Consider the following 18,088-nt stretch of genomic DNA (forward strand, 5'->3'; position numbering starts at 1 on the left):
AATATTGCAATGTTGTGCTATGGAACAAGGTTGCAAAAGTTTTTCATTTTTGGGCAAGTTTACTAACTGAAAAAACTGTCGTGTTGTAGTCAAAAGTGCAGAGAGTTTTAGAAAAACTAAGCTTTATATAGGTCTGTATCATCCTTGTTTCTTTTCTCGTTTTCCCTGTTACTTCTCTGAATTAGGAAGGTGCTATATGAGGGATCTTATGTTTCAGCATGCACAGCAGCATATTCATACCATGGGTTATTTTGGTTTCTTACAGCAGCAGTGGGAGTAGTGGAGGAAGCCATCCAAGTAGTAGGAGCAGCAGTCGAGAGAACAGTGGAAGTGGAAGTGTGGGTGTTCCAATTGCTGTTCCTACACCATCTCCTCCCAGTGTCTATCCAGGTAAGTGGAAACTTACTGTTCCTCTTTCTGACTTTGCATTAACCTTTATCATTTGCAAGTCTCCTAAACCCCAAGGAAAGTCTCAAAGTTCATTATCCAGAAATGTGTAAGCCTTGAAAATTGCTTGCTATTGAAAGTGTGAGTTTGAATCAAATAATATCTTTTCTGGTGGTGTCTGATGTGCTCCCATGCTTGTTTCATATATTCTATATATTAATTTGTTTATCCCTTTTTTTTTTTTGCCTGGCTGCCTACATGTAACTAGGTAGGGCACAACTACTTTTTTAGTAGGCTGGGGGAAACTTCTCCCTTGTCCTTTTTGAGCAAATACATGTTTCTTTCAGTGGCTGTGCAGATACATAGAAGCATGTTTTTAGAAAATTAGATGAAGTGAGAGGCAGTCACAGAGTAAATCTTTAGTACATTAGTGCAAGCCTGAGTTGTCACAAAAAGATACTTGTTCAACGTAATTGCCACAGTCTTTCCAGAAATAGGAGGTGACATTAGTACTCTTCTTCCTTTGCTCAGTCCTTTAAGTGAAGTGCATAGTTGGTTTGCACCATAATCTGAGATACATGATGCTACTGAAACAAAGAACTGGACATATTTGGCTCTCCTCTTCTCTATATGAGGTAATTTATGCAAAGCTAAAGGCAGCCATGCTGCAGATACAAGCATAAATAGCAAGGTGTGAAGGCATCTTTCAGAAGTGATGGCTTTCAGTGAGAAGTTCTGGGTTGTTCCCTTCAGACCTGTAAAGAAGTGGATTTGCTTGACCCTCATTTACCGTCTACATAGGAATGAGCCTTTTTTTAACAGCTCCATTTTTCTCTCATCTCCTCGTGCATTCTAAAATACTATGCATCTAATGAAGAGCTAACACTGGATAGTCAGCAGCTTTCTCTAATCCTTGCTAACATATCTCCTTATTAACTCCACCTCTTCCTCCTCTCTTCACGTAGCCCCTGCTGGCTCGGCTGGCACTGCTCCCCTTCCTGCTACCTCTGCTCCTGCCCCCACTCCTCCTGCTCCTGCCCCTTCCTCTGCTGCCCCAGATGCTGCTGCTGCTGCTGCAGGAGCTCAGCCCCTTGCTGATGGCTTCACCTCTCCAACTCCCCCTGCTGTTTCTTCCACACCCTCTACAGGTGAGTGTGTGCTCAGCTGGTGGGCAGAGGAACCCAGATGTGATCACGATCCAAGGCTTTTTCAAAGTTACTTCAGAAGCAGTGACCTTTTTTAAATTATGTTTTAAAATATAACCAGAAAATATCTGCTAATAACCAGCTATAAGGTAATGGCTACAGCAGACAATTCAAGATGTGCTAGTTTTATAAAGAGCAATAATTTTTAATTCTATTATTTTTACATGTATATAATTAATTATTATAATTTGATTACAGTTTGGATACTGAGACTCTCATAGAATAATTATGGTGGGGGAATCAGCACTGATAGTTTGGGTCTGATCTCTTTCAGTGATCGAATAAAAAAAAGTGCATCTAGCAAAGTATAATTTGTATGACTTGTCTCTTCAGTGCTTTCAAATGACAGGTATTCCTTCAATGAACTGATTAAAAAAGCCAATTTTTTTTGTGTTCAGTGTCAGGTAGAATACAATTTTTTTATTATGCAGAATAGTGCTAAAGCATTTTGTTTTAATACATGGTATGTTGGGTGTATATTGCAAATTGCTTTTTTTAGTGCTTATGAAATTACCCTACGCTTTTTCATTTTCTCATATGCTGAAGTTGCAGCATAACCATAAGACTGTTCTATATCAGGTTTTGAACAGGGAGTTACACCTGCATTTTAAAGATCTCCTTTAGACAGTGAAATTCGTACAGAGCTACCTACGACCTTTGTTATGTTGTTATGGTGGAGGCTGATCACAATGGTCTGAATAGGTTTGTGTATTTATTACTGTTGGTGTCTCTTAGAATTTCACCAGGTGCCAGAAGCATTCCTGAAGTCCTATTTAGTTTAAGGTGCTGTGACACATATAAAATGGGAATATACTTATGCTAGAATCCATGACTCTGACTAGAAGCTTCCAGACTGTAATGAATTTTGGTATTAGAAGATGATCCTGTTGTCTAAACTACTTCCATGATTAGATGATGAGCTGTGTCATGTGGGCCCTCAGTCAGTTTTCCATTTTTGATGCACTGTCAGTATTCTACTTAAGCCATAATGCTTCTGTATTTTTAATAAATCAAAGTCGAGCAGAGATTAATGTTTTAATGGCTATAAATTCACATTCACAATCTGTAAGAGAAATTTCAGGTTACTTACTATTTCTAAGATCTTTTCTTGCCCTGTGCTATTAGTGAGGGTGCTTGCATGGCTCCTCTGAAAAAAGTTTTTGAAGAGACTGGATAGTTTACCATCTATGAAGTTGTAGGTTTTGGTTCTTAAGGATTTCTTATGCATCTTTTTTCTGTCCTCGCTTCATTCTAATCACCACCAATTTCTACCAGTGCATTAAGAAACAGGGAGACAGGCACACTGGAAAGATGTATTAGGAAAAATGTGAAAAAGATACATATATATCTTTTATATATATATATATACACACACACACACATATTAGGAGGATTCCTTTGTAGTAACACCTCCGTCTGTAAAAAGGGCATTTTTTGGGATGTATCCATACAAAGCAGGAGGAATATGGATTTTTGCATTTGCTCTTAGGAGCAAGTAACATTTTATTTACTGACCTAGTGTGAAGCTTTGCAAAGGAATCCAAGCAGAATGGAGAAAACAGTGCAGGTTTTTTAAAAAACGCCCATTTCTTTGTTCTGCTGCCCTGTTTACTCCCCTCCATGCAATTCTCCTCAGCCACAGTGACCACCCCTTCTCCCCTTGTTTCCTTGCATTTCTTCAGAAATTTATTTCTAGCACAAGTGGTGGAGGCAGAATAGTTAAGGAGGGTAATAACCCATATGGCTATAATAAATCCAGTTTATTATATACAGCATATAAGGAAAAGAACTTTATTTGAGCACAGAAGAGAGCTTAGTGGTCTTGCTTAGAATCAGGATCAATTATTTTGATACAGGAAGTGATTGAAACCAAGAGCAAGTTTTTAAGGAGTTGTTTCAATTGACAGCTCCCTGAAGGAAAGGGGCTTTGAGTATGATTTAATTTATTTCCTTCTTCAAGGAGTTCCTAACATTCTCTTCTCCCCAGATGGCTCTCTGCATGTTTCCTGAATAGCAGTAGCGTAGTTAGTATTGTGTTTTTCGGTTGCAGAAGGTAACAGCTTTGAATCTTGGAAATGGCGTACAGTTAGTTTGTATGTATATGGTGTTTAATTGCTGAACTGTGAAGTGTAACTTTTTTGCAGGTTTATAAATAACTAAATTTGCAAGAAGCTGTTGCATTGCATAGAATGGATAACTGGGAATTATTTTCTTTCATATTGAAGCTTTGTAGCTTAGACAGCTCTGTATTTGGATTTTGTGAGCAGTGCTGATTAGAGGCAGTAGGGAGAGCTGTTTTTTGTGTTTCTATTGAGATATCCAGTGTCCTGACAGCCTTGCAGTTCAACTGTCTGACAGCTCCTAGGATGCAGATGTCTTTAAAAAGACCCCAAAACCTTTCCAAGCCTTTGAATCTTGAATGCGAATATAAAACAGGCAGTCATCATTCCTCTCTTTGCTAATACATTTCTCTTTCTAACCTAGGTCACCCAGTTCAGTTCTACAGCATGAACAGGCCTGCATCTCGACACACACCCCCAACAATAGGGGGATCTTTGCCATATCGGCGTCCTCCTTCGATCACATCACAGACAAGCCTTCAGAACCAGATGAATGGAGGGCCATTTTATAACCAGAATCCAAGTAAGAAAGTTTTTCTGCTCTGTTGGAATTCAGCACAGAGGTGAATGGAGAGGCCTTCGGGTCTCTGAAATCTTATGTTCTGTTGCCCCTGCGGATCTTGCAGTTAGTCTCGGGTGACTTCCAGTACATTGCGGGTAGCCATGCCAGAGCTGCAGTCAAAGTACAGAGTGTTCAGCTCCCATTATGCCAAGCAGTTTAAAACAATACTGGCTTTGTTGCCAAATAAATTACTTTTGATCTCACAGTCACTATCAGAGAAGCTTAATTCCTTTACTACACCATGTGTCATGTATCTGCTTTGTTGGATGGATGGGTATTTGACATTGCACCAGAACACTGATACTTCATTAATCAGTCTTTATCTTGTATGCTTTTTCCTTCTGATTAATGGTCAGTTCAAGAAATTGCATTTGTTATACAAGGGTAAGCATTAGACACCTTGGAGTCGTCATGGTGTTTGGTATGGGATACAAAGGTGCTGTGTTATCTGTTAAGTCTACAGGTGATGTTATTTTAATAGACAACCTGTCTTAAAAAGCAGGATGAGATATTAACAAGGAATGGCGTGTCTGTGTGACAGGCATAACACAGTTGCTTTTTATCTAAGCAGTCCTTTTCCTGTGCTTCTGAAGTGACATGAAGGTTTCAATAACAGAGTAAGGGAGACTTTCTTTTTTAATGAAGCTGCTGTGAAAGATGCAGGAAACATGCTGAAGGTTCCTTGTTAAGAAATCAGCCATTACCAGCAGGATTGTATGTTGACTTGGAAGTACCACTGTGCATTAAGTACCACAGTGCATTTATGTTTTGTGGTGGTGGTTTTTACTGGTTTGGTTTGGTTTTGTGTGTGTGTGTTTATTTGGGGTGTTGTTTGTTTGGTTTGGTTTTGTGTTGTTTTTTTTTTTTCCCTTTGTTTAGGTTTGCTTTTTTTAATTGAGCACTGAATTTAGAATTAGGTCAAATGCTGCAATCTGCATTTAAAAGATTTGATCAGGTTCAAATGTTACTGCTTGTGAATTATCCTGCCATGCTTGTGCATAACATGAGAAGGAAATGGATCGTCCTGTTGGGGACAGAGGAATGGAGGAGGATATATAACTAAATTGCAGCCCAGTTGCCTGAAATACATGGTGGTGTTAATCACGTTATGTGCATATTGAAGGCAGTAGGGGAACAGGCAAGAAAGAATGGGTAATAGCAATAAAAGAAACTTTCAGGATTACCTTAGCAGTAAAGAGGATTTTTAGCATATCCAGAGAGTTTCTGACAACTGCTGTGCATTTCTGCTTTAGCAAAGGGATAGTTCTCTTCAAGCCACCATTGCATTGTTAATAGGTAATCACAGAAGATGCCAGATAGACTTTAAATAGGTTACAGAACCGCAGTGCAGTCTGCATACTGAATTGTGGCTAAGAAGATAATGATTATTGTGATTAGTCACTTGAGCAGTAAATCACAAACGTAATACTTAAATTATAGTGGCATACTTGATACAACAAATAAGCAGTTGTAGTAACAGACTTTTTATATATATGTATATTTCTGGCAGAATACAGAATTTATTAGTTTTGCAGTTATGACTGTTAGTAAATCCAAGTTTTTTTGGCCTTTACCTTGAAAGGAGAGGATGCTTGAGCATCTGTAATTGATGAGACCCTAAGAACAGGAGGACTGTTTAGTCTGTAAAGAGCAGGGTTAGTAGTTACAGGACAGGGGCCACAATTGCTTCTCAGCATTCCTGAAGAGAGGGAGAAAACACAAACTTAAGAGATTAAAAAGAGACCTTGCAACAGGCCGAGGAGTGTGCCAGCTGTGGCTTGTGTTCTGCAGGCTGGTTTTTCCACCTCCATTTAGTATGTTTTTAGTATGTTGGCATAGCCATTTTTGTTTATTCGTTTCACAGGAAGATGAAAGATCCTTTCCTTGTCTCACTCTTTTGAAGGCCAGTTCTAAGATAACATAATTTCCCTACTTCATGGTGAGACCTTTTTAACAACTGAAAAGAAAATATTAAGAAATGCAAACCCTAAATGGTCTCAGCATATGTCTGCCCAAAGCTGCTCTTGCCAGCCATGCCACCTAAAAAGTGTTTTAACTTCTCAGCCTTAGATACCAGTGTCGAAGCAGTGTGCGGAGTTCAGCACAGGCTGAAAACCCTGTAGGAGAATCTGGGCGAGTACCAAGATGGTGGTTTGCACTATACACTGTGTAGCTGAATTCTTATCAGTCTGAAGCAGTCTAGTAGAAGGTGCTTTTGCCTATTTCTGAATTAATATACAGCAACTGTGTTGATTAAACTCTTAATCTACCAATGGTCTACATGGAAAGAAGCTGGGAGGGAGCATTTAAGCTGGTGTTCATATTGTCTTTTGAGGCAGCAGAGGTACAGTAAAGTTCTTTTGATGCCCCTTATAAACAAAGTCATTGTTAATAAAATATTTATCATATTGGCTCCTAAATATCAAAACTAGATTAGAGTCACTATATGTCATATAGTATAATATATATGCTATGTATATATGTATATATCATATAGTATGATATATATATAAAATAGGATAGTCCCTGCACTGTGCATAGGCGGAAGCACAAACCAAATGAATAAACAAAGAATGATGTCAGCTAGCATTAGCATCAGCATTTTGATTAAACTGCATAACCCAAACTAAAATTTTTTTTTCATAGTTGCTTGGAATGCTTGTCTAGAGTGATTTATTTTCTATGTGGAAAGCCTCTTTATTTCTTTCAAAGGAATAGCACATGAACGAAGTACGCTGAAGGGACCCAGGAAATACTAGTCTCATGTGATAGATATGAAATTGTGTGAATCCACATGATGATGAATAGAGGAAACATTTTGAAACTGAGCATTTTTATAGCATGTGTAATTAAAAAGGTAGGGACTTCAGAGCTGCACAAGGATGCTGAAATCATGAATATTACTGCATTTCAGTAGGATTTCAAATTCAAGTTCCCTTTTCCTTCATTGAAAAAATGTAAGACCAATTTTTTCCTAGCTACTGTGATTGCACTTGAAAGAATAAATACCCTCAGAGGTCACATCACTCAATTTAGAGAAGCTGTAATTAGAAATCTATTTCAGTTTTTCTCAAGAAATACCAATTAAATGGTGAGATAATGGAGCTTGCTTTATATGGAAGTACAGGGGTATTTTACAACAAAAAGGATGGTTGCTCCGTTGGGTTTGATTTTTGTTTGGGATGTGTAGTTATGAAAGAAATGTGAATGTGAGTGACAGAAGAAATTCAAAGCACTTCAGATAATAGTTCTACTGAAATACAGGAAGCCAACAGAAGAAATTTTGAGACATTAATTTTAAATGCCCTGGAGCTTTTCTCATTTGTTGTGATGGCATGAATTAATTTTGAAAAATACTACATCATACCTGGCAGTTTTCTTACTGGCTCTGGGATGAGTCTGAAATTTAATTTTCTGCAGGCTAAAGAAATGTGCTGGTACCTGAAGTGTACACCATTTTCCTCTCAGTCTTTTGGACGTGACTAAATGTTTTGTGTGCCGCTACTAACAAATTGTTTAGTTGTGCTTTTCCTGAGGTGTGCCTTCTAAACAGTAATCTTGTAACTTGCTTAAAGGACATTACTGTTACTTTAGCAAAGTGATACTAAACCTACATAAAACTAGGTAACTACTTTTTTACCTGAACTAGAAAATTGAAACTTTCATTCCTGGGTTAAACCACAGTTCCGTATTGTAACATTGCAACTGGCTGAATGTATCTTAAGTGTGAATTCTCATGTATTGTACCAGGGCCATTCGGAGTTCAGTGCAGTGGGCTGTTTTGCCTAAAATAACTACTGCATTCGATTGGGTTTTCGGCCTACTTTTTGGTGTAAAGTTGTTATATTAATTTTCATTACTAAGGATTGGTTGATGCCGCTACAGAAGTCATCTCTAAAAATATCAGTTTGATCTGAAAGGTGGAGGATTACAGGGAAAGAATCCTCTTGATAGATTTGTTACTTAGGTCTGTTCATGAAGTGCTGTGTTGCTGTAGCAATAAGCTTCAACTTAAGAGAATGCTTCAGCATGGATTCTTAATCTTATGGAAAAGAGCTGCTTGGAAATTTTAAAAACAAGAGACATCTCCTTGAAGTAAGGTTTAGGAATACCCTTAAACCACCTGAGCCATTTCGCTTTGAATGTCAGCCTTTATATGTGAGTCTGGCAGACTGCTACACTGTCTGAGTGGTGATGACATCTACTTTCCTGTTTGCTGCTTTGTTGTGTTTCTAACTGAATGCTTCTCTCTTTTTAATTTCTGTGGCAGCATCCCTTGCTCCTCCTCCCCCCTCCATCCTACAGGTAACTCCACAGTTACCACTAATGGGATTTGTGGCCAGAGTTCAAGAAAACAGTAAGTTTGCTGCTTCCTTGTGCTATGATTTATTACTGGACTTGACTTCTGTTTTGAGTGGATGAAGGATTTGTCTGTATATAGCCAGAATTCTGATTGCTCTACTGCCTCTGCAAGTTCATCTAAAATTTGAAGGGAAGGAAAAGGAAATAATTTTTTTGGAGAAACCTGATCCTTCCTTTTCTGAATTTTATTGTTTCTGGTGTATTTCCACAAGTTCTAACTATTGGTCCCAGTGCAACTACTTGGGATAGAGGGTATTTCTTCAACCTGCTACCATGGTTCTAGAGACATTTTCATGGTTATACTACTGTTTATTTTCAGTTTCAGATACTCCTCCCCCACCACCGCCTGTGGATGAGCCAGTGTTTGATGAATCTCCACCTCCACCACCACCTCCAGAGGATTATGAGGAGGAGGAAGCAGCAGTGGTGGAGTACAGTGATCCATATGCTGAGGAGGACCCTCCTTGGGCACCGAGGACCTACTTAGAAAAGGGTATGTTTAGAGCTAGTAGAGATGATAGTATCATGTTTGCAACAATAATTTCGCATAACCACCTGCCATCCTGCTTTGGACATGGAGTCTGCCTAAATACCTTTGTAGTATTGTGGTGAAGGTGCTCCTCCAAATGGTAATTTAAAGAACAGAAGTTAAGCTACTCTGCTAAGTCTGACTGACTCTTTCACCCCTTTCTCCACAAAAGAAAGATACTGAATAGCTGGCTAATTACGTATTTTTTAAATGCTCTGTCATCTATTTAAGACTCACCTTTCAGTAATCTGCTTAATCCTGATAATCAAATTCGTATGAGGTCAAAAATGAATGAATCGGTGCTGCAGTTGCACTTGGAACTATGAGTATATGTGTGTATCTGGAGAGTTGCTGCAGTGTGTGTTTAGGGCTCTGTGAGATGCAGTGCTGCATCAGTGTGGGGCTGTGCTAAGCTAAAAAGTGCTGGGTGTGCATAGGACTGAGGTATTGCTGCAGGGCTGCATCTAGATGTCTTCCAGTTCTGAAGCAGGTGTGTGGGAACATGCTGGAGTAAAACTCAGGTAAAATAAACTGAATAGGTAAATGGCTTAGGGGTGCTTGAATATGAAAAAATCTACAGCCTGGTGTTCTCCTGTGAAACAGGGTCATGTACCTCTTAGGAAAAGGTGGTAGAAAATCTGATATTGCAAAGCAACTAGGTGTCTCAGTGGAGTGACTGTTAAAAACATTCAGTTTGCATAAGGAAAAATAATTCAAGAATGCCAGTGCAGGACTTGACGGGAGGGAGGGGAAAAAGAGATGGAAGAGGTGCTTTCTGTCAACTCCAGCCCAAAGGAAATATTACTATTCCTGAGGGAGATGGAGAAATACGTGGAAGGTTTTTTGTTATTCTCCCACCCTCTGTTTAGCTGGTGTGTTTAGTGCAGGGAGTACCCAAGCTCGGCTGAGAACAAGCTGAGACCATTTGTGAGACGCTTTATCTGTTGACCTCTCCACACCCTTGATTGAAAGCAAGTGTCACTATCTCTGTTATGTTTCTGTTATTCCCGCTATCTGGCCCTTAGCAAATCCTCAGTGGCATTTCAGCTAGGAGCAAAACAGAAAAAAGAGGACCCTGATGTGCATTGGTTGTTTATAGCAAATAATGCAAAGGGGGGTGTTTGTGTGTGTGTCTGTGTGGAAGAGAGGCCACAAAATCATGTGGCATGTGGCCTGGGAAAAACAGCTTTCTGTTTGAAGAAATAATGACATGGGATAGCAAACTGTAATGGGAGTCTTTAAGGATAAGCTGGAGACAGGCTTTTAGTCAAAACAGATTTCTGCAGAAAAGCATAAGTATAGGAAACCAGACTTTCTGTCATATTTTGCCTATGCAAAAACATAATTTTGATCAATATTTTGAAAACTAGATGACTGAAATATCTAAAAGGTTGCTGTGTTCTGAGAAATACTCATAAAACTAATAAAAACTTCTTTATACATTGTAAAATGTTTACAGTGTATGAAGAAGTTAAATAATAGTTTTACAGTCCCAGAAAAAATGAGGAACTGACATAAGCATAGATTCTGTTCTAGTTACATTAATAGCTTTTCTTCCCTTCAGCCCACATCTTGAGATTCGTCTGCTTTGCTGGAGATGGGAGAACAGTGCTTGGCTGTGATTTTTTTTTTTTTTTTTTTTTGGTTGTAACAGATAAACTTGAAAGTTATTGAAAAGCCCCATGCTGAAAGAGGACTTTCATATTGTCCTGGGTTCAGCAGTAGCAGTCATTTTTTCTTCTCCTTAGTAGCTGGTGCAGTGCTGTGTTTTTGACTTTTGTTTGGCCTGGGAATAGTGCTGATAACACCGATGTTTTTAGTTACTGCTCAAATGTTTAGTCTGCCCAAGGACTTTGTGAGTCTCATGCTCTGCCAGGGAGGAGGGGAAGCCAGGAGGAAGCAGAGACAGGACACCTGACCCAAACTAGCCAAAGAGGTATTCCATACCACAGCACATCATGCCCAGGATGTAAACTGGGGGCAGTTACCCGGAAGGGCTAGTTCACTGCTGGGTTGGGCTGGGTATCAGTCTGTGGGTGGTGAGCAGTTGTATTCTCTTCCCTTGTTATTTCCATCATTACCATTATTATTGGTGGTAGCAGCAGTGTTTTGTGTTATACCTTAGTTATTGGACTGTTCTTATCTCAGCCCATGGGAGTTACATTCTTTTCATTCTCTTCCCCAGCCCTCCAGGAGCTGGAGAAGGAAAGGGGGGGCAGTGAGTGAACGAGCTGCGTGGCTGAGCTTAAACCATGACACATACCCAAAGAATGTCTATACTTACGCTGCTGTGGAATAATAATGCATTATCTTCTGCAAATTAATTATTCCTATGGCAACCCCTGAAATTCCAGTAAACAGTATTCTGTGCCACATGATTCAAAGTGGACAAAACTGGTGGAAATGGCTGGTCAGACACTATTACCCCCAGTAAGTAGAGTAGCAATTCCTAGGATTTGTGCTTATTCTTTTGGTATGGCTGCTCACTTAAATTTAAGTTCATATGAAAGTGTTTCTAATGGGATTAGTGCAGATAACCTTTGCAGAAGCAAGAAGGCAGAAGCTGGGACACTAAGGAGGTGTCAAATCCAGGGGGTTGCTATCGAGATGGGGTTCAGTGTGATCCTGTTCTGTAAATGGGTCATGTGTTGTGGGAGGTGTATTTAACATTAAGACATGCTTTAACCTACAGTTAAGGAAGAAGTGAATAGCAGATCTATTTTGAACAGATGGAGAAACTCTTAGGTAGGATACAGTTACTGGGGACATTGAACTTGAGGGCACTAACACATGGCTATAATAGCAACAGCCAACCTGCAGTGTCCAGGGAAACATACTGCAGTTTTCCATTGAGCTCTCTGTCTGGGTCTGTGGCATGAAGAGGTAAGAAAATGTCCCAGCTTTGCAAATCAAAAACCAAAAAATCAAAACAGGTATCCAGAAGAAAAAAATGCCTTCACGCCAAATAGAGAAGGTGTGTGGTCACATATATCAGGTTTCTGTTGGATTATCAGTCTGGGCTATGTCAATGGTCAGTTTGATGTGAATGGGGTTCAGCCGAACTGTGTAATTGCTGAAGGACCAAAGATCACTAATTGGAAGAACATACACCTAAAGGAGTAATTCTGGTTTCCATATGTACATTGAAACATGTTAAGATAGAAACTACCTGAGTTTCTATCTGAACATGCTTCAGATAGAAAAGAGGTCCTGGCTCAGTCTCCCAGGAAAGGGTGCCACCTCCTGAGTCAGTATTGCTGCTTCGTGTCTCATCTGGAGCCTTTATTGCAGTACTGGCCTGGGCTCCTGGTAACTCAATGGTGTAAAAACAAAACCAGGCTTCGGGTAATTTTATAAGAGGCTTAACAAGAAGCAAATTTTAAAAACGAAATTAGGAAAGAGTTTTTCGTACTTGTGATCATGAAATAGTGAGACCATTCAGTATGAGAAGGGACTAGAGTACACTCAAACATGAGAAAGAAGGGAAGTGTAAGTTACCACGATCCTTGGATTATTATTATCAAAAGACTTAAGAACAGCACAGTGACTGTAGGAAGAAGTGTTTTTAAATGAGAATATAGTTCATAGAAGGCAGTTAAAAAGGAATTTTGGAGGACTTTAATTGTATCTTGTGTTTGTGCAGTGACTTCTGGTTCTCAAGCTGAAATTTTATTAATTTCTCCTTTAGTGTTTTGTTTCCTTAGAATGGTATGTCTAAAACTAGTTAGAATGAGTGACTGCACAAGGGTGCATAAGCATAGAACTAGCAACATGTGTTTTTCAAATATGCTCTGGTCAAATGATACAAATCTCCTGTTTGGGTGATCTGTTACAAAATACAAGAAATCTCTATAGATACTCTGAGTCTCCACTGGCATTGATTTGGATGTTTTACTTGATAATCTTTTCAGGATCCAGGTTTCCCTAGTAAATATTTGTATTGATTCCTTTGGCCCCTCAAAAGGAAATGACCTCTTTTCTTTTGAACAACATGATGAGTTTAATAGGACTCTTGGAAACTGTGCTCATGAACACATGCTGTTAATTTTTTCTCCTTGCTTTTGTTCAGAGTATCTTCCCTTCTATCCTCAGTATGAGATTTTAGGATCTCTGTCCAACATCCATTTTCTTTCAGTGACAGCATTGCGTGTTTCATTGCCAAGTGCTCAAAGCAGTGACTGATGCTATTTGTTTAAAGTATTCAGAGTCCAGCATAGCTGATTTTCTGTATGGAACACATAATAATTGGTAGGACTAAGAATGGAAAAACATACTGAGTTGATGTCTCTTTCCTGCCGTTTCAGGGCAATGACCTCTTTAATATTTGCCAGTGCTTTGTCCAATTTCTTTGACTTTACTGACAGCTTTTGTGCCTTCAGTAAAATATTCTGCAGCTGTAAGAAAATTGTCCTGTGATATAGTAGGCATACATTTTGTTTCAGAGAATCACCTTACTTCCTAGTTCCACCTGGGAGCCACCTTGGCACTGTATACCACGGGAGTGACTTCTAGCTACTGGGACTGCACCTTGGCATTTTACAGATTTAAATGTGACATTATCTAAGGTAGATGGAAGTCTGAGACATTAGCCTTGGCTCACACATACTGTGATCTGAAAAGAGCTCTTACTGCTCTTCCTCTTCCATGTTTTCCTGCTGATTAGTAGTTGTGCAGGGATCTGATTTAGCGCATATATCTAATACATGAACTCTGAAATAGCAGTCATAGCCATGGGGACTTACAGCCACCTCCTTGTATCATTCCTCACCAAAAGCTTTTTGTGTATTTGTAAACTTCTCCTCTGATGGGTCTGGGAATAGTAAGAATAGAAGAATTACAGTGGTCCTGACTCATGTGCTTCAAAGCATGAGCTCTTATAAAAGGGGCTGGAGGAAGCTGATGCTCTCAGCAGGTTATTCTGCACACACAGAGGTGAGGCAGTGCAGCTCTCTGAGGTTGCCTTGAATGTGGGGAACTTTATATGAGGCAGGTTGATTTTTTTTTTTTTTTTTTTTTTTTTCCCTTCTTTATTCCTTCTCTTCCCTGTACCTCTCCTAACAGTCACACTCTGTTCTTTCCTAGTGGTGGCAATCTATGACTACACAAAGGACAAAGAAGATGAGCTATCATTTCAAGAAGGTGCCATTATTTATGTCATCAAGAAAAATGACGACGGCTGGTATGAAGGGGTCATGAATGGAGTGACGGGGCTCTTCCCAGGGAACTATGTGGAGTCAATCATGCATTACTCGGAGTGAAGACTAGAGGACAGAACGCTGCATCTCCTGCTGCAGGAGCTGTCAGGGCTTCCCAGATCTCCACCAGCCTCTGGGGCCCCATCCAGTCTAACTGAATGAAGGATAACTGTAACAACCACTCTTCCCCCTTTCTTCCCATCCTCCCCCATTATAAACCAATAGTAATTTGAGTTGTTTGAACAAATGGCTCTTTCAGCTGCCAGCAGAGGCTATCCTGGCCCATCTGATGCTGAATTAAGCTGACACATTCAGATGTAACAAACTCGTTGAGTAGCTGATACTTCACTCAGTTTCTGACTTCTTCTGACAGGCTTGGGATATGTCTTGGAATCCTGTGTGTCCTTGTGGTACTACCCTTGGCAGCAGTGCCTGGCGCTTGGGATGTCCTGGATGTTTGTGGTGAAGGTTTACCAGCCAGTGGACAGCCCTCCTGTTCCTATACTATGCTCCCATGCAGCTGGAAGAAATCATGTGCTAGCAAACTGGAATTTTACACAGAGGCGTTCCTGTAACTGACTTCCAGATAGCTGGTTACATCTTTAGCATAAACCCATCTGCAGCTGCTCTGCACATGTAGGCTGACACAGGGGCACACAGAGCTGGCTTTCATTTACTCACCTTTCAGTTTAGACAACTAAAATGGCTGCAGCCCAGAGGACCCCCACCCCCATTTCCTCATCTTTTGAATGCCACCAGTTTGTTTTGTGTTCTGCACTGATGTAAGTGTGCTCCTCTCCACAGTGAGCTACTTGCCACGGGCGCTGCTGGTTTAAACAGAACTCACAGATGCTGTTGACAGTGAATGCAAAACAAAGTTTACAGGTTCTCCTGGGGTCTGAGGATAAACTCTAGGGGCTGTGATCTAAGGCTCAAGTCTACTCGCACCTCCTTGCACTAGTGAAACTTACCCCCGACTTTAGTCTTATGCACAATATAATCTTAAAAATCCAATCAGGTATTGTAAATTGGCTATTTTGTACTTGATTAGATTTGCATATGTACTGTGAGAGCCCTGTGTAGAGGCAGGACAAACGGCAATTGTCGTCTTCATGTCTGTTGCCAAAATCTCTTCAGTGGAAGCAAAAAGGGCTGTTGTGTGTACTGGTTTCCCATGGAAATCCAAGCAGTAACTGGTAGTAGTCCTAGCTCTTCCCCCAGCCCTCTCCATTGTCTGTTATAAAGAAATAGGTATTCTGAGCTGACTGCTGGATCTGGGTGGAGTTATTACCAAGTAAAGACTCTGTAGCCCCTTGTGTTGCTAGTTTGCTTTTTAATCTAGTCTCAGTTAAAAATGCTGCTCAGTGATTCTGCCCAGCAGATCAGTGTAAAGTGATGGCTGCACTAGTCTGCCCTTGGTCAGGAAGGACCAAATGTTATCTTTGGGTAAATGTCATGCATTAACAGAGTGAGCTGGGTAAATCTCATTGCAGTCCTGTTAGCCTACAAATAGAGCTGATGCCTGCATTGCCAGTCTCCTGGGCCAGGGCATCTTCCTGAGCAACTTCTGTCACGTGGCCGAGTTCCAGCTGGTACCAGCAGTAGGTCCCCAAAGGTGTGACAGTGCTGCAGCTGTCTTCTGAGGCCTGTGTGTAGAACAGAGCAGTGCACAAGAGAGCATCGAGGCTGGGTTTGTGACAGTTTTGGCAAGGATACACGTAATTGACCCAGTGCCCTTGTTAGGTGATCAGTGCAGTATCAGGGTGGAGGTATAGGTTTGGTGCGTTCCTGGGTGGGGAGGCACTGTAGCTGCTCGAGGAAGAAAGAGGAAACAAACATGTGAGGTGTGTTTGTACGGATGGACATGGATGAATGTGATCACCCCTGTGAGCTTGTGGAAGAGTATGTTAACTCCTGTGACAGTGCATACGGAACCAGTTTGGTTGAAGCCTACAGCAGGTACAAGTTTGAAGAAACTGGTACAAAGATAGAAGTTACTTTCTCCCCCTATCAATCCACTACCTGCTTCTCTGAAAACCTGTGACTTGCAGCAAGACTAGCAGAAGCAGCTATGGTTAATTTCCTCACCCCATTGTTTCTCTGGGAGCAAGCCTGGAAACACAGGTTGTCAGTCACTGGAATGACTGTTTCTAGTGTCATAGGACAGACCTACACATTTTGCACAGGGAGGCAGTGCTCTTGGCCCAGGTGGTGGAACAGCAGTATTTCACAAGCCTTTGGTGCTCACAGGGTGGTTATGTTTTCCAGGACTATCAATGCTTTCCTCCTTTCTCTTGCCCTGGGTATGTCTGTGGTAAAGACTTGAGCATGGTGCTCAATTGCATCGAGTTAGGGCAGCTGAACGAGAGCTGAACCTCTCTCCCCGTGCACACATGCTCCATGTGGGAGGTCATGCATTGTTGAAATGTGTTTTTAACTAGGTCTGTGTAAGAAAGAGCATGTGCTTGAATGCTTCTGCTGGGTGGGTGGGTGGGTATAGTGTGTACCTCCTCTGTGTGTGGCACACACCAGTGTCCTTGTTCTTCAGTCAGGCAGTTGTTCATCTTGCAAGTTTTCTGTGTTGTGAGAACAGAGCAGTGTGAACTCTGGGAAGTGCTGAGCCCCTGCCAGAGCACAGCATGGAAGATGAGGCTGCAAAACCTTGAGAGTGGAATGTGTGAAGCTCCTTAAGGAACTGGCCTTGGTCTGAGGGCCCAGGGGTTAGTCAGGTCCCTGCTGATAGCAAGTGGGATTGTTTATGCTGCAAGAATTGCTGTGGATGGAATTTTTGGGTCACCTCCTGCTGGTTTTATGCTTTATTATGCAGTACTAATGTAAAGAAATTTGTTGAAGTTTATGCATAGTTTTTATTTTCTACAGGTTTTAATTCTGTGGCTTGTTTGGGGATGATGTGATGTAATGGTCTTAGATCAGGCCAAGGTAAACAGGCTGTGTATATTACTGTTACATAGATTGCATGCTAGTAAAGTCAGTACGAGTCAAGTTTCCAGTTTTGTCCCTTGTACTTCTCCTTCTCTGAAACCTTCTTTGCCCCACTCCTTTTTATTTTACGTGCTTACTTTAAAAAGGGGGTGGAGAAGGAAGAGGGGAACACCTCAGTATTTCAGATAGGTGCACATCTCTTCACTGAGTTCTGCTGCCACAGCCGAATGTGTTCAGTATCACAGGCTGTTGATCAGCAGTGTGTATGCATGAGAGGTGGGGGAAGGAGACACTCCAGAATAGCCCAAAGAAAGCTGTATGGCCAAAATGAGTATGTTTCTCCCTTTGAGAGAGCTGCCTTAGCCCAGGCAGCTATTTTTATTGTGCACAGAACTCAGTCAGCATCCTCTAGTGGTCAGTCTTGCCGTGCTTTGCTGTATTCAAGATTCTTTCCTTGCTAGGGCCAGCGCTATTTACAGCTGCCTCACTGCCATGTGCCTGTGCTAGAAGAGGTCCTACAAGTCTGACCCTGTCTAGTGCTGAAGCAGGTTATGTTGGTGCCTTCTTTCCAGTGTCAGACATGGCTGAGGTGGCATGTGTTGCACCACATTGTTTTGGGTGGTGTTTTTTTTTTATCTTTCTGTGATAGCTTCATGTTGTTTCTCTTACTGACGCAGCAGAGGCCTGAGAGGAGCAGAACAGGCAAGCAGCAAATTTTATGCTTGAGCATCCTGATGGTGTGCCCATGCCCATGGACTGGAGTAGGCACCAGAGCTGAAGCTATG

At 41.0% G+C, this 18,088-nt stretch overlaps 1 protein-coding gene across 19 annotated transcripts in view; it reads left to right on the plus strand.

Moving 5' to 3' along the window:
• ABI2 (abl interactor 2) overlaps positions 1 to 17,370 on the plus strand; it is a 66,657-nt gene extending 49,287 nt beyond the window's left edge. For 4 of the 19 annotated variants that reach the window (XM_061455213.1, XM_061455156.1, XM_061455173.1 and 1 more), the window contains 6 exons: positions 266 to 390; positions 1,353 to 1,535; positions 4,077 to 4,235; positions 8,545 to 8,631; positions 8,956 to 9,129; positions 14,248 to 17,370. In XM_061455213.1, the coding sequence (XP_061311197.1) occupies positions 266 to 390; positions 1,353 to 1,535; positions 4,077 to 4,235; positions 8,545 to 8,631; positions 8,956 to 9,129; positions 14,248 to 14,423 (904 nt within the window). In that variant the 3' untranslated portion in view covers positions 14,424 to 17,370. The remainder of the gene's footprint in view (positions 1 to 265; positions 391 to 1,352; positions 1,536 to 4,076; positions 4,236 to 8,544; positions 8,632 to 8,955; positions 9,130 to 14,247) is intronic. The other 15 variants (XM_061455275.1, XM_061455179.1, XM_061455191.1 and 12 more) reach the window with 7 other exon arrangements.
• Positions 17,371 to 18,088: the final 718 nt, after the last annotated feature.

This window comes from Pezoporus flaviventris, unplaced genomic scaffold, assembly GCF_033815535.1.
Source record: "Pezoporus flaviventris isolate CSIRO_AGI_PZ_B2104156 unplaced genomic scaffold, CSIRO_AGI_Pfla_v1 ptg000001l, whole genome shotgun sequence".
Taxonomy (NCBI): domain Eukaryota; kingdom Metazoa; phylum Chordata; class Aves; order Psittaciformes; family Psittacidae; genus Pezoporus; species Pezoporus flaviventris.